Here is a 20,249-nt window from a genome sequence, read left to right on the forward strand (position 1 = left end):
AAAAGGAAATGGAATTTTTATTCTGGTACTTTATATTGGTATATTACTGAAAAACGTAGCTAGAATTTAATTGTATCCAATTACTAGACGTAGCCAACCATCTGTAGAAACTTAGACGATATATGTATATATTCATACATAGGACTTTTACTATATGTTATATACTTTCATATTCTTTGTATGTAAAGAAAAAAAAACTTGTCTTAGGAATTGGAATGTCTACACTTAAAATTTTATATTAGTGATTAAACTTGATCTTTACACTCTGTGGAATTCTCACATATTCCCAATTTTGTATTTTGTTAGAGAACAATCTTTCTGCCTTGAGTCTCGGATACATTTTTTATTAGATAGTAACCAGAAATTCAGCACAGTTTTAAAGGTTCAACAATGGACACATTAAAAAAAAATCAAAGTCCCCGGTTCAAATCCCTAGCAAACTCCTCTGTCCCATACCAGAAGATAGTTTTAAATTATAACATCTAGACTTCATGATTTGGACAAATTTCCCTCAGAATGAGTCATTCTGAAGGATCCATTCCTATATACACATATTATACCATATTCTAAAGTACGGTGCACATTTAGTACACATACACGCTGACTGTGTGCTGACTGTGTGCAGGAGTGAATATGTGCCCCCAACTGTGTGTAAAACTCAAGGTGAGTGTGGCCATGACCATCAACTGGATGCTAAGGAGAGCCAACTGGTGCTAGCATGGAGATCTGGGCTTCTCTCTAAACACTGAATAATGGGGATTTGAACACCCAGCTGCCATCTCTTCTTATTCAGACATCCAATTTTTTTTTTTTTTTTGGAGACAGAGTCTGGTTATGTAGCTCAGGCTAGCCTTGAATTCATGATCCTCCTGCCTCAGCCTCCCAAGGGCTAGAAGTATAGGCATGTGTCACCATGCCAGGCTGACACCAAACATTTAGTCTACTAGTACTATGCAAAGCACAAAAGCAATTCTAATTTTGCTAATAATCATGATATGACAAGCACTATGATTCACTGAGTGCCTGATATGCTTCAGATCCCATTACATGTGTCACCTTGATCACGACCAAGCCTTAGATGCCATCCTCGATTTACAGGTGAGGAAATGGGTGTCTAGGAAAGTCAGATGAACTTGCCTACAGACACCCCGCCACCAAATGGGACAGCAGGGACACACACTGCTTTCTTACTTGGAGGCTGTGCTCTCTTCCCATGTAATTCTAGGGCTGGGGAAAGCCCGGTGTTTGACAGAACACACCAGGCTCTGGTGTAGGCGTGGGACCAAGGCAAACTCTGGGCGACAACTCTGCAAGGTAGGCTTTCCTCTCCCTGGCTGCAACTCCAAAGTCTGTTTCTACACAGGAGTCTAGACTGACGGCAACGACTCTATTTGAGTAAGTCCTGTAAGCCTTTAACTGTATAGCCATTATATCCCCAGCCAGCCTGCTGCCGTCTTGTTCAAGCTATAACATGTCAAATGAATGCTGGTTAATACGAAGATAATTAGCAGGAAAATCAGGGAAACTGGCAGATGCTCCTCAAGAGTGAGGGGAAAACGTCCCTGAAGCCTCTTTGGGCTTTTAATCAAGAGTGTAAGGTACTTCTTCAGAATAACTGCCGCATAATTCCATTTGAGTTGCTCAAGCGATTAGGAAAAGGTAAGGGGCATCCCGGAAGGGGACGAGTCTAGTGCTGGCTGGGAGGGAGGGTGAGAGTCAGCACAGGTATGCAGTCACCCTGCCGCCCCGCCTCCGCAGGGGAGAGGGCAGAGCTATGCTGAGCGGGAAGTGAAGTTCCTCAATTTGCTGTGATGGCCACACTCTGTCGGTGCTGGGGACAGAGGGAGGAAGGAGGTGGCAAGTGGGAGAATTGATCGATTGGGCATTGGCTGAGGGGATGGAAACAAGGAGGCAGCGCCAAAGAAACCAAAGGCTCCAGGTCCCCCCCAAACACTCAGGCGAACCTTTCAGGCCTCCTCCTTTCATAGTCTGGGGGAGGGCAAGCACAACTCACACACCAATGTATGCCCACGTGTGGAATCTGCCTGCATTCTACAGAGCAAAATGCACTCCTCAGAGTCTGATGCAATAATATCAGAAAGCCACCTCTTCTTCGTGTTTTTTTTTTTTTTTTTTTTTTTTTTTTTTTTACCAAAATACTTGCCTGGACAATAACAAAAGTCTAATAAATTAGGAGTTATAACCCTGAAACAACTGGACAGTGTCACTCTGCCTGTGTCTCTGAATAGATACAACAGCCAAAGGAGGTGCTTAAAACTGGGGAGACAGAGGTGCTAACTGCCAGAAGCCTCCAGTTCTGGAACTTTCACGAGGCCTTCTATTTGGTTCCAGTATCAACGCCTCCCATGAACTCCCTTTATTAATTCCCCAGATTTGGGAATGCACCCAAATGAAAGCAGAACTAGCTAGGGTGGCTTTTTTCTGCATTCAATAAAAATGACATTTGGCAAAAAAAAAAAAAAAAAGTAAGTTTGTTGAGGAAGTCACTCGGAGGTCTAAAAATACATGAAGCCGATGCCTTAAAATACCAGTTCCGAGGACGCAGGCCAAACACGGCTGTGATCTTTCACCTTCAGAATATTTTCCAACTCATTGTATACCAAGACGTCCTCCCAGCTAAACTGCACTCACAAGGAGAATTTTTATTTTCAGTTTACAGAGCAGAAACTTGGATGAGACTGTATATTTCTGCCTTTTCTCTCACAAACAATAGGAAGCCATTACCTGAGCCCGACTGGTTCTGGAACAGGGCTCCAGACAAGTATCAGAGGCTGCCCCTTTAGCTAGCGCAGTCCAAAGCTGGCTTTGGCTGGAAGTTCTAGGAAGGTAACCTGGCCACTAGGGAGGGTGACGGGCCGTGGGGTCTCCCCAGGCTGTCCTTTCAGCCATCTGGGCTCTTTTTTTTAGCCGGTCATACTCTAAACCTACTTCCAATCTTTCAGGAGATGCTCTCCTGGGGATGTACAAACACCTCCTCTCTTGTAAAATGAGGAAAGGACAATTGCCTGCCTAGCACTGCTTGGAAACAAGAAGTTTCTCGGAAGGCAGGGCAAGGCTAGTTAGTCTTGCCACGTGTTAAGAAGCAACACAAAATTACCAATCCGAGAAAGACGAAAAGCAAAAACCTATCTTGGCTTTTTGGGGTGAGTTTCAAAAACCAACTCTTCGATGGCTGTGCTCTTCATGAACTATGGGATATTTTATGTTAGAATGATGCTCTTCCTTTGTGTGTGTGTGTGTGTATACACATATATACATATAACTATGTATATATTAGGTTGATGTAGTTTTTAAACTTTGAGGATTGCAAGCTCCTATGCTCAAGATGGCCTCAATTGGAACAACTACCCTTTCTCTCTGGTGTCCAACCCACTGGGAACTCATAATGGCTTTTCAAGTTTGTTTGTTTACAACAAAGGGTTCTGGAGAGCAAGCCTTGGCTTTTCCCTGTCACTGATGATGCTTATTTAGAATGAACAGAAAGAGAAGGGGCAGTGTTAGATGCAATCCCGAATGCTTATTATTCAATCAGCACAAGCATACTTCCCTGGAGTTCTGCTGACAGAGTTCTCTGCGAGGCACGCAGGCCTTCTCAGTCAAACATCACTTAAAGAGAAACTAATGGCAGAAGATGATTTTCTCTTTACTTATTTTAGCAAGGCACGCATGCAGAGGTCAGACGAGAACTTGTGAGAATCTGCTGTCTCCTAGGGATTAAACTCCTCAGACTTGCCAGCAAACACTTTGACCCACACAGAGCCATTTCTCGGGGCCAGAAGCTGGTTTTGTTATTGTCTTGAGATTTATATTTACTTTTATTGTACGTTATGTTTGCTTAAAGGTATGTCTGTCTGACATGTGTGCAGTGCCTGCAGAGGCCAGAAGAGGGCATCGGATCCCCTGGGACTGGAGTTACAGACAGTTGTCAACCCCCGTGTGGGTACTGGAAACTGAATTGAGGTCCTCTGAAAGAGCAGCCACTTCTCAGCCCCCTAGAAGCTGTTTTTAAAAAGATATGGAAACATTTCTGTTTCAGGAACTCAAGGGCAGGAAGGCTCTTGACTGAGTTTGGAATTAATACTGATAGAGCCAGGGGACTGGTCAGCTAGGTTCTCAGCCACACCTGGTGTGTGGTGTACTGTAGTCCTGGCAGTGTGGATGTGTTTTAGGAAACAGTCTGTGAAGTTCCTGTTAAGTCCCTTCCCCAGCCAGCAGGAGAGCCCATGTCTTTAATACCAGAGGTTAGGTAACAGGCAGATCTCTGTGAGTTCCAGGCCAGCCTAGCCTACATAGGAAATTCCAGGTCAGCCAGAGCTACACAGTGAGCCTTTGACTTAAAAACAAAAGAAAAAAGAATCATCCTTTCCCCCAAGAAAGCCAAACTAAGGCAAGCAAAGGTAGGGGTGGTACACATACAGACATGCAGAGACCCTTCTCTCAAAAGTGGCACCCAGTCTCCGGAGTGAAAGGTTTTTATAACAGATGGAAAACCCACTGCACCAGAAAAATGGATTCAGACTGTGCTTAAGGAAGTGATCAGTGAGACCTGCCACAGGGATTTAAAGACGCGGGAGAGGTCCTTAGCTTGGTATAAGAAATCATGGCTCAGCAACTATGGTTTCCAAGGGAAAAGGCGTCAATTCCTGGCTACGGGTACTGAGAGGGTAGAGTCTTAAAAAAGAGGCAGGCTGGGACATTTCACACAAAGCCCAGGCATCTGGAAGCATTTGAAAGAAAGCGACACAGAGTTTATTTTCATAAATGCAACAATACTGAAACTAAACCTTCATTCTATACATAACTCATAACTGTGAGTTTAGGTAAAAAATTTCTAATAGGGAAATTCCAAGGCTTGGGGAAAGTTGTCAAAGTAAATACAATACGTGGATTGTGGGAGTAGAAAATAAACCTCAAAACCCATCTGATGAACAAAACGGTGCAAGCTAATTTAAAGCCATGGCTGCCTAAATATGGCTTTCTCTTTTTATATACTCCTGCACATGCGAGGAGAGTCACATGATCAGCTGGACCATGGCCAAATGACCCACGTGTGTCAGCCACTCTGATGTCTTTCCGAATCGCCTTGCTGCATCGAAGGCGCTTCAGAGTACGGCCTGCTGCAAAGCACAAAGTGGCTCTGCCTGTTAAGGAGCTGGGAAGCAGCCTCAGCTGCCAGGTGTAAGCAGTCCTCAAAGACAAAGCCATGGCTGCCTGGTCCCTTATAGAAAACACACTGGCTTCTGTTCAACAGCATGAAATGAGATACCGGTACTGTCAAACATGCTATGTAAAATGTAGTCAAACGTGATATGTAAAATGTAAACCAACCTATGTGGCCGTCCAGCCCAGAGGCTAACTCAATAAGCGATCATTTTCCCTAAAGTAAAGGAACGTAATTTGGTAAAAGAAAACAATTTCACAAAAGGTTTAATTTTTTTTCCTTCTATAGGTTGGGGATTGAAGAGTTGAACCCAGGGCATATTGCTAGGCAAGTGTGTACCAGTACCCAGCTAAGCCCTAGCACAAAAAGTCTTAAATTGCAACAAAGCTCCCATTTTCGGAATTTCCAGATGAGCGTGAGACAATTCCTGCGACAGAAGCGGCGCCCTCCGGAACAGGTGCTCTGTTTCTCCCCTTCTATCATGGAGAGAGACGTTTTCACTCTCAGTAGTACTGTGGTTTTTATTTTTAGAAACATTCAGAATTAAGGGGAATTAGCTATTTGAAGTGGATTCTATTGCCACCCTTTAACCTTTAAAACTCTACATTTGCTGGGCCTGATGGCGCACGCCTTTAATCCCAGCATTTGAGAGGCTGAGGCAGGTGGATCTCTATGAATTCCAGGACAGCCAGGGTTGTTACACCGAAAAACCCTTTCTTGGAAAACAAAACAAAACAAAACCCCTAGACTTTAGGCAAAAATACATAATCTATTCTTGAAACTGTTTCCAATAGCCAACAAAAGCCACCTGCGCATAGCAGGTTCATGACTTAGGAAGCACCAGCCAGCTGGAAAGGCCACATGGAAGGAAGCCAGAGAACGGGGTGCGCCTGAAAAATGTCCTTCTCTGGTCATTGCCTCCCACCTCAGGTAAAAGGGTGTGCAGAGGGGGCGTGAGCTGTTCCTTACAACCAATTCTCTTCTCTGCAAGGTAAGGGGAAGTGGCATCTGTGGCACAGGTGGAAGTAAGACCTAGAGAAGAAGCATTCCCCATGATGCTCTGGGCTTTTTTTCCCTTTACAACATTTTAAGGAAAGCATCTTTAAAAAGGGGGCCACAAAGAATTCCTTCCTGCAGCAGGAGCTAACCTAGCACCAGCCTTTTCCTTCTAACGATCCTTCCTTATCTGTCCCCCATTCTACCCTTGCTCCCATCTATCATCTCACGTAGCAACTTCAACACTAGTTTTTGTAGGGTGCGCAGCAGATCTGGACAAGGTTATCTGGCCTAACTACATGGCCTTTTGTAGTTTGGGAAATGCATAAGTTTGGCTCACTTGGCAGCTACTGGTTGTCACACACCGTGTGGGCAATCTATTACAATCAAGTGTACTGCAAGAGACCCGCAGTGTCAATGAATTACACAGCTCTTCTGGCCTGTTCCCACCCCTCACAGCAGCATCCCGGGGAGCGGGCAGCACTGATCGGGTTCTGGATTACTTGCTTCTTGGAAGTAGTGATGGTTCTTCTCAGTGCGGGACAGAAGTGATTAAGCCACACATCGGGACAGCTAGGAAGCTCTGTCCCTATGCTTCCACCATAGATGATCCTCCTGTCTCAGACACAAGCGAAACTGTGGCCACTTTCTTCTCTAGGCTGTTTGCCCTTCCTATGTCCTTTGGAAAACAAAGAAATAAGAAACACACTCACCACACCATAGGAATACGTGTCACAGGTTTCGGACACAGGGAGACTCTGGATAACTTCTGGAGCCATCCATGGGAAAGTTCCAACCAAGGACATGTGTGTGGTGTGGTTATGGAACCGAGAGGCACCGAAGTCACAGATCTGAGGACACAGGAACCAACGTTAGCCTTCTACCCAGCACTGATGAGAGATGACTGGTCACAAGACCTCCATCAGAAATGAACAACTTTCTCCAAAGGAAAAGACACGGCCCTACCTTCAGGACTCCATCAGCAGCAATAACAACTACAAGAGAACAGACAGGAATTAGGATGATCATTTTGTCTGGATTGTCTTACACTGAAGAGACGCAGAGCTTTGCATTTCTGAGTTTGATATCACTGAATTTCTAACTTCACATTATAAGCCGGGCATGGTGGTGTGTCCCCGTAGTCCCACGCTGAGGCAGGGGGACGATCATGAGTTTGAGGCTAGCCTGGGCTATAGAGCAAGAACCAAACCTGTCAGGGATATACAACAAGACCCTGTTCTAAACACACACACACACACACACACACACACACACACACAAAGACAGACAGAGACACTGAGACACACTCAGACAGAGACAGAGAGAATTTTATATTATAAAGGGTAAGATGAAAATATTTGCTGCATCTGAGAGTTTGTATGAGGGAGGAAATATTTTTTAAAAGGTGCTGCTCTGAGTGGCTTTTAAGACACTTGCTTCACACCGATGCAGTGAGGTAGACCAAAGCAGCTGCACCGCACTCGCCAGGAAAGGGGATGTAGGAATGACTTTTTCAGGCAGGAGGTGTGGAGGAGAAGGTCAGTTTGGACACAATACATTTTAAACTCATGCAAAATGTCTATGCAAGTATTTCTGGTAAACAGTTTTAAGGCTGACATTGGCCTAGGAGTGTTGACAAAGGTGTGTGGGGGGTTGTTACGGGAGTGGGAAAACCATCGAGACCTCAAGAGGGTTTCTGGGATTTGTTTATTCAGTAAGCTACTTGGTGCCCTGAGCATAATAGATCATCAATGCAGCAGCTGCTCCTAGTGATTTTGGTAACAGGAGAAAGGATTCTGTGTGATCTAATCCATAAAAATAGCCTCAAAGTAAATGTGGGATTGGGAGGCATGAGCTGCATGCTTTTGCAAATAAAAATGTAAATAAATATTACTATTCTATCCGCTCCCTATTCCTCCTTTTTAATGTGAGATTAACAAGGGCTCATTTACAAAGTACCATTATAAAAATACTTCCTGTGGGGGCTGGAGAGATGGTTCCCTGGGGACAAAAGCACTTGTCATGCAGCCAGGTGACCTGAGTTGGACCCCAGAGACCCATATAAAGGCAGAAGGAGAGAACTGACTCCACAGAGTTGACCCTGCCTTTCAATGACACATCATAGCATGTGCGTGTAAACAAACATGCACTAGACATGCATGCACACTAATAATGTGTTTTTATTTTTATTAGATTTATTTACTTATTTTATGTATGTGTATAGGTGTGTGGGTGCATCTAGGCCACGGGAAGCACATATGGAGGTCAGAGAACAGCTTGTGGGGGGTCAGTCCTCTCTTCCTAATGTGTGGTTTCTGGGGACTGAACTCAGTTTGTCTGGCTTGGTGGTAAGGGCCTCTACCCACGGAGCCATCTTGCTAGCCCATAGCTTAAGCTTTCAAAAAACACTACAGAAAATGAAGTCTCTCTCTCCTCTCAGTAAAAATAAATTGCCAGTGTTAGGCTGATATTCTTTTCTTGCTAATGTTTCCTATTAGCTACAGAACTTGTAATTTTGTTTTTTTTAAATGAGGAATTCGCCATCATTGTATAGCCTTCATGGGTTTAAAAAAAAAATCAGAGATTAATAGCACAAACTGAAATTTTGGTCACAAAAGCCTGCTATTTCCTACCTGGTTAGAGATGATTTTCCAGTGACTTCCTGTCAGCTAGCTCTGTATCACAACTATGTCTGTCTCAGAAGAACCAAAGAGCAAGTGAGGACGGAAAGGGAGTGACAGCCGAGCCAGCCAACCAGGTTAGGAGGGGCCAGCTTGGATTCCTGATGGTGGCAGCTGCCTACAACTTCCTGTCCTTCCTGCCTACCACCTGTCAGACCCAGGCCTGGAGGTCCCGAGTGTGAGCAGCGCCCCTGGGGCTCTGCCCAGGCTCCTCTTGCCCGCTTGCTGTCATCGCCCATTCTCAGGACCACACGGCTGGTAAATCCCTGTTTTAGCTGCAGCGATCTTAAATTCCTGAAACTAAATGCTTTTCTGCCTACCAAGAGCCATTGAAGAGTGCAGAAATAACCGATAGCAAGCAAGGGCTGCTTTCTTTCTTCTCTTAAGCAGAACCCTCGGACGCTTATTTAGCTCTGCTAAGTAAACAGTCCTCCTGCCTTTCTGCTAGCTCCAAGGTGACGTCATGGAAGAAGGTAGCATCTAATCCCGGGAGCTATTTTAAGGCTCTCGCTTTCCAAATGATAAGTATAGGGCTCATAAAGTATAGAAAGCCCAGAAAAGAGAAAGAAAAAAAGGAATGCCTTTACATTCTGAACTCTCAAGCATGCTGGTTATCTTTGGGCGCTACTCCAGGTAACATGGGCATGAGCGACCAAAAGATGCAAACCATTGGAATTCAGGAATAAAACTCAAAGTTGCTGGCAGAAAAAAGGATCTAAAAATAGGAGACTTAAAATACACAACTACACACTCTGACCTGGCAGTGCAGACTTTAGAAAAGGATCTGAAGAAAATAATTATTTTTTATTCTTTAAAAAACAAAAACAAAAATAAAAAAAAACTTGGCCAAAAGGCATTAAACATTTCTTATTTTAGAAAAAAACAAAAAAAACAAAACAAGCCAAACAAAGAAACAAAACGAGAAGCATAAGCAAATCCAGTTGACTCCATCCTGTGTTAGACTCAAATAACACACAGACGTCGATATTTGCTGACAGTGAAAATGTTTTCAGGGTAAAGTGCAGATCACCCATGAGCTACAAAGCCATGGGGAGCATCATGCTGATTATTTCCTGGTGCCAGTGAACTGTGGTAAAGTAGCAAGGTCAGACAGTGTGGCCACTTACCGTTTCTTGACTTGAGATCTCTGTGGATCACCTTGACTGGAGCCTCCATGTGTAAGTAATGCATCCCTTTTGTACAAGAGGGGAAGAGGATTAGTGGTTTGCAGTATCACATCAGTAGGAACGTTCAGAACTTTGCAAAGAAATCCACAGCAGAGAATACGCCCATGTGTTCTGCCCGTCCATGCTCCATAAAAGAAGAACCACCTCTGCCCACATTAGTGACAGCTTCTCTAGCAAGGCCAATGCGGAGCTCTACTGTGGATCATCTCATTTCTTACAGTACCTAAGAAAGACACCATCATTTTTTAAGATCTGCAGCAAAATGACCAAGATGACCTCTGGGCACCCCACTGCCGGGTACATGCTACGTCTGCCCAAGCTGAGGCTCCTCGTCTCTCACCTGGACGTCTGAAGTCTGAGCTACAGTGACATTATTGTCCAAGACCTGAGCGTGAAGACAGAATGGGCGGCCAGCAGGCCCACTGGTGGGTAAGGGTGCTGTGGTCTCCCAGTAGATGTACAATGCTTACATCTGAAGATAGGTTTTTCTCACAAGAATAAATCTCCAAATTCACTCTCATCTGTTTACAATATGAATTAAGGTACTCCATATACTGGGTGAATCAAATGTCAATACTTTCATTACTTTGAATGAGAAATTATACTTTATGATATATTCCATGGTTATCCCCTTAAAAGTATTGGGTCGTTTTTTTGTTTTAGGCAAAAACAGAAAATAGAGGGAAAAATACATTTTCTACACAGTACTTCTGAAACAGCCCTTTCTCACAACAAATCAAACAGGACCTTCTTTCTTTTTTTTTTTTTTTTTATGAGATGCCCATGAAAGTAATTTATTAAGTACATTTGGTTTTTTTTAAATACCACAGAACATTACAATTTTATAAAGGTGAATTTATTAATAGCTATTCTTTTACTACTCTGGTTATTCCATACAGAGGCATCAAAAGAACAAAGAAAATAAGAAAAGAGTTTCAGCTCTTGTTATATAATGATATCACTGAAAAGAATCAAGTTAGCAGAAGTATTAGTAGCTGAAATGATCTTAACCCATGTAACTGGGATAAAGGGTCTCATTTAATAGCAAGTTCTACATAGTCAAGCTGCAAAGCTCCTTGTGTGGCACTTCACAGTCTATATGCCTGAACTTCACAGTCACGCCCTCCTTGCTTTAAAATTAAATCTCCAAATAATTTTCAGGTAGAGTCTATTTCACTATGATTAGGAGGAAGAACAGATGGTTTTTATACTTGCTGACAGAATTTCAAAGGGGACGATTTGACTAGAAAAAATTTAAAATATAGGCATTTTTTTTTAACTCCGTGTCAGATTATCAGAAGAAAAAATCCCATAAGTTATTGGTGTACAGAGCATAGTAGTGGTCGACTCTGAAAACTTAGGAACATCTCATTATGTAAACAGAAAACTCAATTTTTTTGGAGTCACTTGCTTTGTTTTTATTGCAAACCATTGAAAAGGGCTGAAAAATACTTTCATCTTGTTTAACTATCTGTGAATTCTCTCTCCTTGTGGGGGGCTCGAGGCAGGGTTTCTCTTTGTAACATCTCTGATTGCCCTGTAACTTACTCTGTATAACAGGCTGGCCTCGAACTCAGAGATCCGTCTGCCTCTGCCTCCTGAGTGCTGGGAATAAAGGTGTGAGTCACCACAGGGCATACTTGTGAATTCTTAATAAGATCTGACAGGTACCAGGGAGGAGGCTTGGGGGACTTGGGATGGAGGCAGCATTCGAGTCAGCGCTCTAATTGTCCCTCACATACAACTGTGGATGCACGTGCCTGCCGGCTCCCCTTCCTCCTCCTTCTGGGAGGGAAGAGCACCCTGGCAGCTTTGAGTGCAGCTCCCAACAGCAAAGACGTTGAGCAACGCCTATTTCCAAATGTGTGAGTCAACTCTCAGGATGAATTACTCATTCTCTGATGTCTCAACATGTTATTGCTTCAGTGGCTTCAATCATGGTCAACCCAAAAGGCTCACAGGCTGAATTAGAAACAGCACCAACCAGAGCCAAGCCTTGCTATTTAAAATTTACACTTAGCTGTAGGGGACAGGGTTGAAGTCGATCTTAAAGTATGTATTCCATTTTCCTTTTTCAGACCATCTGGAATAATTCCTGCATGTTGCATATCACTTAGGATTATGAGTAAATGGGCCCATTTTCTAAGGCCAAACACGTGGGAATTTGTCTTTTCGATTCTTTCTCTAATTGGGCAAGGAGGTTTTATTAGCTTGGGACCGGGACTCTTCCCACCTTCCTTACCCTGGATCTCTGCTTTCATTGTGCTACTTAACTCTGCTCTTTCTCTTCCCTGTTCCTCTGCAGTGGAGAAGCAGCTCTCCTGAGAAACTCTAACAGTGCTATTCTGGAGCCAAGAGAGGTGGCCCTCAGGCAGGACCATGTGACAGAGGGCCAAGTGGGTGCTGCAGCTAGAATGGGGGACTCGAAGGTAGAGGGAGCACAGCTGGAAGCTGCCACTTGATTTGTTTGCTGCCTATCCACCCTAAGTACTATTAAGTAATAACAGGAGTGTAATTAGCTGAGACCCAAAACATAACGTCAGTAGAGTGTAATAAGGACTGTGTGTGTTTCCATCCGTGTAGGCGCATTTCCACAATGCTGCAGGCAACCGCCAGCATCAGCATGGCCTTGCCTACTCGCAGGTGCGCCACGGGTACTACGGACACTCATGAGTGCTCCATGTGTACTACGGATACTCACGAGTGCTCCTCGTGTACTATAGACATTTAGAGAAGTGAGTATGATATTGCATGAAAGCATCTTCAATAACATGGAATGTTAAGATAAATTTAAGATGTCTGATGCATGGATACATAGATAAGCTCATCACCACAGCACAAAAAGTTTGATATCACATTCAAACATAGGATTGCTTATATCTAACTCACAGGTAGCCAGTAGCAGCATTAGCATAAAAATTTATTTGCTTTTTTTTTACTTTTCCTGTTTGAGGAATTTGGTCAGTGCTGGCAAAACATAAAACATTCAAGATAATCCCCCCAAAACAGTCTCATCCTGAAGTCGCTATGTATCTTTATCTTTGCCATGAGAACAAAATATAAGCGCTTCCTTTATGGAACACCAAGTGACATTATATATTTGCTTTGTAAAGAGATGTCTGTAGGAAGAGTGTGAGGATGCACAGGAGCTACCTGCCCAGGTAAAGTGTCAACCACTTGCTACCTAGAGGATCCCAGAATACAAACGTGAAGACCACAGACATTACTTAGATAAAGCTGATCCAAGGCAGTTTGATGAAGACTAAGACCTGGTCAGGTAGTACAAACAAGGAGAAAAATTACGTATTCAATGTCAATAACACCAATCCTACCTTACACTTTTAAAGACCCATGGAGAGACTCTCATGACAACAAAACCATGATTTTTACATTTAATACGACAAGAGAGTTTGCCAAGTACAATGTCACAAAACAAAAAATCTCTGCCCTGAAGCTTCCTGACTTTGTAAAACTTGATTTATGGAAATAAATGAAGAAAGAAACAGAAAAAAAAAGGAGGGGGGTTCAGTAATGGAAAGGCAATGACCTAAAAATATTATCTGAAAAAATAAAAATATTATTTGTAGATTGAGTTGAATTATATTTCACTATATCTGATCTAAAAAAAATACCTAAAGACATAGAATAAAGAACTTCCTGGCATACGATCGCGGGTCAGAGTGGGAAGACGCCGCCCACCGCTGTCGGTGCTAAGCAGCCTACCTTTGGCTACGTCGGTGGCCCAGGTCATGATGTGATCCATGTCCATCTCCTCGCTCCTGTTGCTGTTGATGTAATCATACAGGGATCCCAGAGAAGCATATTCTGTTTTAAAAGGAGTAAGTACACAATTAAAGCTGTGCTTTGGAAACAAGACTCTACATTTTCATTGAGAAAACATATTAAAGAGTTTAACAAAAGATGATATTAAGACTACGTAAGAGTCGCCTTGGTCATGGTATCTCTTCCCAGTAATAGAACAGTGACTAAGACAGTTTTATTCTTTTTTTTTTTTTTTCCAACTTGAGGCTTTTTATCTCTTTCTCTTGTCTGACTAGACTGTGTGGAGCCTTCTGCACAATGTTGGATAAATGTGGTAAGAACAGAATTCATCTGTGCCAGCCTTGGGGGGACAGAGCTTTTCAATCATTGAGAGTGATGTTAGCTGTGGAGTTCTATAGCTATTTATTGAGACAATTCATTTTTACTCCTAGTATGAGGGGACTTATCATTATCAATGGAGGTCACAGTCTCTCAAGTGCTTTCTGTAAGGACTGCAGATACAGCTCAGCGATAGGGCACTGTGCTAGCATGCTCAAGGCCCTAGGTTCAGCCCCTACCACCACCAAAAAGAACCAATACAATCAATCTTCTCTTGAATCTTTTGAAGAGTCCACATTTTGTTTTCGTCTTATATTCTATTACCTGTTGTTATACCTTCTATTAACCGATTTTAGATGTTAAGCCAACACCTTGTATTCCTGGAAAATATTTCAGTGGTTTGGAGTACAGTCTTTTATTATTGTTATTATTTTTTAAATTTAATTAAGGCAAAAATTACATCATTTCCTCCTCTCTCACCTCCCTTCTACCCCTCTCATGTCTGGCCTTTCTTCCAAATTCACAGTTCCCTCTTCTTTAATCAATGTTATTATATATAATGTAATATATTTAAATATATTATATACTATCCACATATATATATATATATGAATAAACATACATACACACTCTGCTGAGTCCCCTTATACTGCTTGCATGTATATGTTTCTAGAGATGACCATTCTGTATTAACTAACCAGTCTAGGGCTCATCCCTGGGTTAGACTAATTCCCGCCCCCATCAGTTGTTAATTGCCTGTAGCTCTTCATCTAGGGGTGTGGTTATTGAGATTCCCCCATCTACGTTGGGATGTTCACTGTTGTTGGAATTATTCAGTTCTTGCTTACGCAGCCCTGTGATGGAGTATAACATTTTTTAACACATCGTCGGTTTCTTTATGCTAATATGGTTACGAAGTTTTGTACTGAATGTGTGAGGGACATTGACCTGTGTTTCCTGATCATGTCTTTGTGTGGCTGCTTTGGTGTAGGTATAATACTGGCCTTATAGACTACTGACCTCTGTCTTCAGACAGAGTATGGGGAAAGAAGGTTGATATTATTTCTTCTATAAATATCTGATAGACTTCACTAACAAAAATAATCATCTTTTCTCTATGGAAATATTTTAATTACTAATTAAATTTTTATTATACATAGATCCAGATTTCTTCCTTGAGTCAGTTTTATTGTTGCTGTTTCATTTTGTTCATTTGAGACAGGGTCTTAGGTAGACCAGGCTAGACTCAAACTTGCTACATAGCAAAAGCTTGCCTTAAACTCCTGATATTCCTGCTTGCACCTCCAAGAGCTGACAACATTTCAGAGGTCCAGCTCTTGAGTCAGGTGGATCATTGTATCATCTTAGGAGACAGCTGATTGCATGCAAGCAGGCTGATTTATTAGCACAGCGTGCGTGTCACTCATGAGCTTCTGGAGCTCCCTCAGGAATCAGCCTTCTTTTCTCCCCATCCATGGCTTTGCCAGGGTCTCTCTTTTCTTAGTCAGTCTGGCTAAAGAGTTACCAATTTTGTTAAGTGTTTAAAAACCAAGCCTTTTTTTTTCTCTGCCATTTCAATCTTCCATTTTATCGCACCTGTTCTAACAGCTCACTTTTTCTTTTCCATGTCTTACTTCGGTCCTCTTGGATTCTCCTTTCTGCTCTTTCTTCGGGATGAAGATGCTGATGGTACCAAGCTCAAACTTGCTTCTCTTACCATACAGCTGCTGGAGACTACACACTCCCTGCTTAGTGCTGCATTTGATAGTTCTGGCATGTTTCCATTTTATTCTCTTCTAGTCTAGTACAAATCTTTAAGGCACTGTGATTTCTTTGGGGATCCAGTAGGCATTTAAAAGCATGGCATTTAATTTTCAAATACTCGGTGCTTTTTTTTTTTTAACCATGTCCTTTGGTTGCCCATGTTTAATTTAATTCAACTGTGGTTGGAGAAAATGCACTGTACAGTATCAATTATTTCTGATCTACTGAATATGATTTACGATTTAATGACCTCATGCCATATCTGAAGAATATCCCTTGTCGATGGTGTGCTATGCAGATGTGAGTTAGGGGCAGTTGGCTGAGAAGGTTCTTCAACTTCTTTATACCTCTGCCAATTCTGTTTAATTATTCTATCAATTATTGAAAGGAAGACTAAAAGTAATTATTGTTGAGTTGCTATAATTATTACAGATCTCTAGTATATTGACCCCTTTATCATTACAAAATGGCTTCACTTGTTGCTAGTATTATATGAATTTTATTTTGTGTGATGTTAGCATAGATACCCTGGTTTCTAATGAGTGTTATTTCTTATTTTCAGCCTGTGTCTTTGACTCTGATATGTGTATTGTAAATAGTGAATACTTTAACCTTGCTTTGTTATCATACCTAAAAAGTCTCTGCCCTTTGATTGGAATATTAAGACCACTCATATTTAATGTAATTAATGACAAAATTGGGTTGACATCTGCCATCTTGTTTTTTTTTGTCTCCTGTCTTCAGTCAGATGTTCCCTATTTATTGCACCCTAATATATCATTTTGATTCCTTGACTATTTTACAGATTTATTTTCAAAATTGTGGCGGGGGGGGGAAGATGAGGATATGTATACATGAAGAGGCCAGCGCCGTTAGATACAACCCTGGAGATGGAGTTACAGGCAGTTATGAGTCAGCCAACATGGCTGCTGGGAACTGAACTCAAATTCTCTGCAAGAGTAGTATGCATATTAAAACAGGCTCTCATTATATATCCGTGGCTGGACGTAAGATCACTCCATAGACCAGGCTGGCCTCAAATTCATAGAGATCTGCCTGACTATTCTCTTGAGCGCTGGGATTAAAGGCGTGCACCACCAACCAGGTTCTTAACTACTGAACCATCTCTTCACCCCTTTGATTTTTTTTTTAATAAGGTCTTCCTGTACAGCTTGGGCTGGTCTCAAATTCACAGTCCTGTGCCTCAGCTTCCTGTGCACGTGGATCATAGACTCCTGCCACCTCCTGAGCAATGTGTTTTTAATTTCTTGAGTGACTTCTTTGTGGCGACTCAAGAAATGATTTCATAGCACAATAATTTCAGATCTATACTAATCTAAAATATAAAATATTTTATACTCTTTTCTCCACTATGACTATTGCTCCCTGATCTTTTATACTATTATTGTAATATGTTAACTTCCTATGTTTTAATCAATAAAACATTCATTGCTCTATAAAATTTTGTTTTTAAACATGTTATGAATGAGACATGAGAATGTATTTAAAGAGTCTTATATCAGGTCACCTTTTCACCCTTTCTCTTGCCATGAGTTCTTTCCTGAGATTCTTTCATTATTTAGTGTTCTCCTTCAGCTCAGAGGACTTACTTTAGTATTGCTTTTATCTGTTGTTTTCATATGAAGGCTCACGCCGAAGGCCTTCTTGCTGACTACATGTTCTATGCGACGCCCTAAGCCCAGTATTTCTAACTAAGCAGATCTTCCTGCAATAACACCACTCATTCTCTGTCCCAGAACAACTTTATAGTTATTTCACCATTAAGAGACATTTTCTTTTGCTTGATGCGGTCCTTTCCTTCCATGGGTACATATCATTTTATTGGTCCTTTCCTTCCATAGGAACATATCATTTTATTGGCATCTGGCCTCCATTCTTGAAGATGAAAAGTCATCACTGATCATTATTGTCTTTTATATTTTTGGGCTGTTTTCCCCTTACTTTCATTCAAAATTTTCACTTTGGCATATCAATGGATTGGCCATGGTTTGGATGTGAGCTCTTTTATAGTTAACATTAGAGAACTTTAAATCAGTGACTAGCAAAACTAACATCTCAACTACTCTACCAAGGGAGTGAACTCGTCCACCTTTTGTCCCATTGGGAACTGAAGACTCACCATAAATCCATATGGTTCTCAAATCACTTTATGTTTCCCTAGCAGGTAGTTTATTGAGCTTCAGTGTATTTGTTCTCTCTCTCTCTCTCTAGCGTGCGCGCGCACGCGCGTGCACGGTGTTTGTGTCTGTCTCCTTCCTTTCTTCTTGGGAGTAAAGCTCATGATTTTATTGTTTTCATAACAGCTAGAACTGGATCTCTTGGTTCTTTCTCTTCTAATCAGCTCCCAGTTCAATGCTCACATTTCTTACTAGGCAGCATCCTCTCAGATGCAGGTGGGCTCACCACACTCAAGTCTCACTGCAATCTTCTTTGGCGGAAAGTAGGCTTAGTCTGTCCACCATAGCTACTTTGCTTCCTGTCATAATGCCGCTTTCCCTGGGAATACCAAGAGCCCTTCCTCTTCTTGTCCTGTGTCCTGTGACTCATGCTTGCCATGTTGTTCTGCAGAATGTCCGGTGGGTCTTGGGAACGTCCACCAACAGGAGCAATATTGGCACAGAAAGCTTTGCTTTAATTCTTTTTTTAAAAAAGTTACTAGCAGGGGCTGGAGAGATAGCTCAGTGGTTAAGAGCACTGACTGCTCTTCCAGAGGACCCTGGTTCAATTCCTAGCACCCACATGGCCGCTCACAACTGTCTGTAACTCTAGATCCAGGATATCCGACATCCTCATATAGGGAAAACACATCCACATGTTTTTTTAAAAAAAAGTTTTAAGGAAGTTAGATATGTTCTTTGATTTCCAAGCTGTTTTTTTTTTCTTTTGAGTTTTATAGTAATGGTAGCAGGCTCTGAAAATGCAAATATATATAGTCATCCCTTAGAATCCTGAGGGGAGTGCCGGGCGGTGGTGGCGCACGCCTGTAATCCCAGCACTCGGGAGGCAGAGGCAGGCGGATCTCTGTGAGTTCGAGACCAGCCTGGGCTACAAGAGCTAGTTCCAGGACAGGAACCAAAAGCTACGGAGAAACCCTGTCTTGAAAATCAAAAAAAAAAAAAAAAAAAAAAAAAAGAATCCTTAGGGGATTGAGTCCCCTGATCCAGGTACTAAAATGTCTAGATAAGTCTCTTCTATAAAACAATAGTGTTTGCATAACAAACACTAGCATACACACACACAATGTAAACAAATGTGTTTTGTTTTATTTTTTGTTTGTTTGATTTTTGATTTTTCAAGACAGGGCTTCACTGTGTAGTCCTGGCTGTCCTGGAACTCCTTTGTAGACCAAGCTGGCCTTGAACTCACAGCAATCTGCCTGCCTTTGCCTCTTCTGTGGTGAGATTAAAGGTGTGCCCCACCACTGCAAAGCACAAATATGTGTTTTTAAACTAAAATATTTTAATATTTTAGTGTAAAAATGACACATATGTTATAGAAAAACATACTTTGAATTATGCTTTCTTCTTGCTGGTCATATGCAATATGGCTGTTTCTTTCTTACTAGCTTGCCCTATTGAACAGCAGCGACATCAAGCCATGGCCTCCAGTCCGTCGCAAGGGTCACAAAGGGAACCCCTCATATCTTACAGTGTGCTGTGTTGTTGAGTTATGATGTTTAATAGGGTAGGTACACTAAATGCACTTTCGTCTTGGATACTGGCCATTTACGGTGGGCTTACTGGGATTTCAGCCCACTGTGGCTGGAGGAACATCTGTTCTTAGAATCATCTCTCTACCCCTCACACTAGCAAATGGAACGTAGATGCCAAGCAAACAGTGGTTATAGTACATTGCTTTCCATCATCACTGCCCCCCTCCCACTCTGGTCTCTTTCTTTCTCTCCTTAGTTGGTTAAATCCATGAACGGAGAACCTTTGCATATGGAGAGCCCAGTTTTCTACTGTTGTAACAAATATCATTATCATGAAACTTCCTCATAAAGTGCCACCAAGATGACGAACCTCCGTATAGATTACGACCAGCGAATGTCTGCAGTCTGTTCTAAACTGCGGCGCTTGTCCTTAATTAGCTAATGAGAAGGACCAGTCAATAACAGAACACGCAAATGAGATGTGTCTGTGATTAAAGCAAACCAGGATCAAGCTGAAGGAAGTGAGTTTGGGTACTTAGAATTAATATGCTCTGTGGTTGAACTGAATGAGGACGTGGCTGAACCTGATCAAAGTTATTTACTGTAAAACTGTAAAATCCAACATTACAGGTACAGCGGGCCTATCTCTGCTCACTAGGACATAC

General features: G+C 42.1%; 1 protein-coding gene across 3 annotated transcripts in view; it reads right to left on the reverse strand.

Moving 5' to 3' along the window:
• Positions 1 to 20,249, reverse strand: part of Map3k20 (mitogen-activated protein kinase kinase kinase 20) — a 152,254-nt gene that overhangs the window by 63,279 nt on the left and 68,726 nt on the right. For all 3 annotated transcript variants that reach the window (XM_057754947.1, XM_057754945.1, XM_057754946.1), the window contains exons 4-7: positions 13,770 to 13,871; positions 9,987 to 10,052; positions 7,145 to 7,173; positions 6,892 to 7,029 (exon numbers count right to left, since the gene is read on the reverse strand). In XM_057754947.1, the coding sequence (XP_057610930.1) occupies positions 6,892 to 7,029; positions 7,145 to 7,173; positions 9,987 to 10,052; positions 13,770 to 13,871 (335 nt within the window). The remainder of the gene's footprint in view (positions 1 to 6,891; positions 7,030 to 7,144; positions 7,174 to 9,986; positions 10,053 to 13,769; positions 13,872 to 20,249) is intronic.

Source organism: Chionomys nivalis, chromosome 22 (assembly GCF_950005125.1).
Source record: "Chionomys nivalis chromosome 22, mChiNiv1.1, whole genome shotgun sequence".
Classification (NCBI taxonomy): Eukaryota; Metazoa; Chordata; class Mammalia; order Rodentia; family Cricetidae; genus Chionomys; species Chionomys nivalis.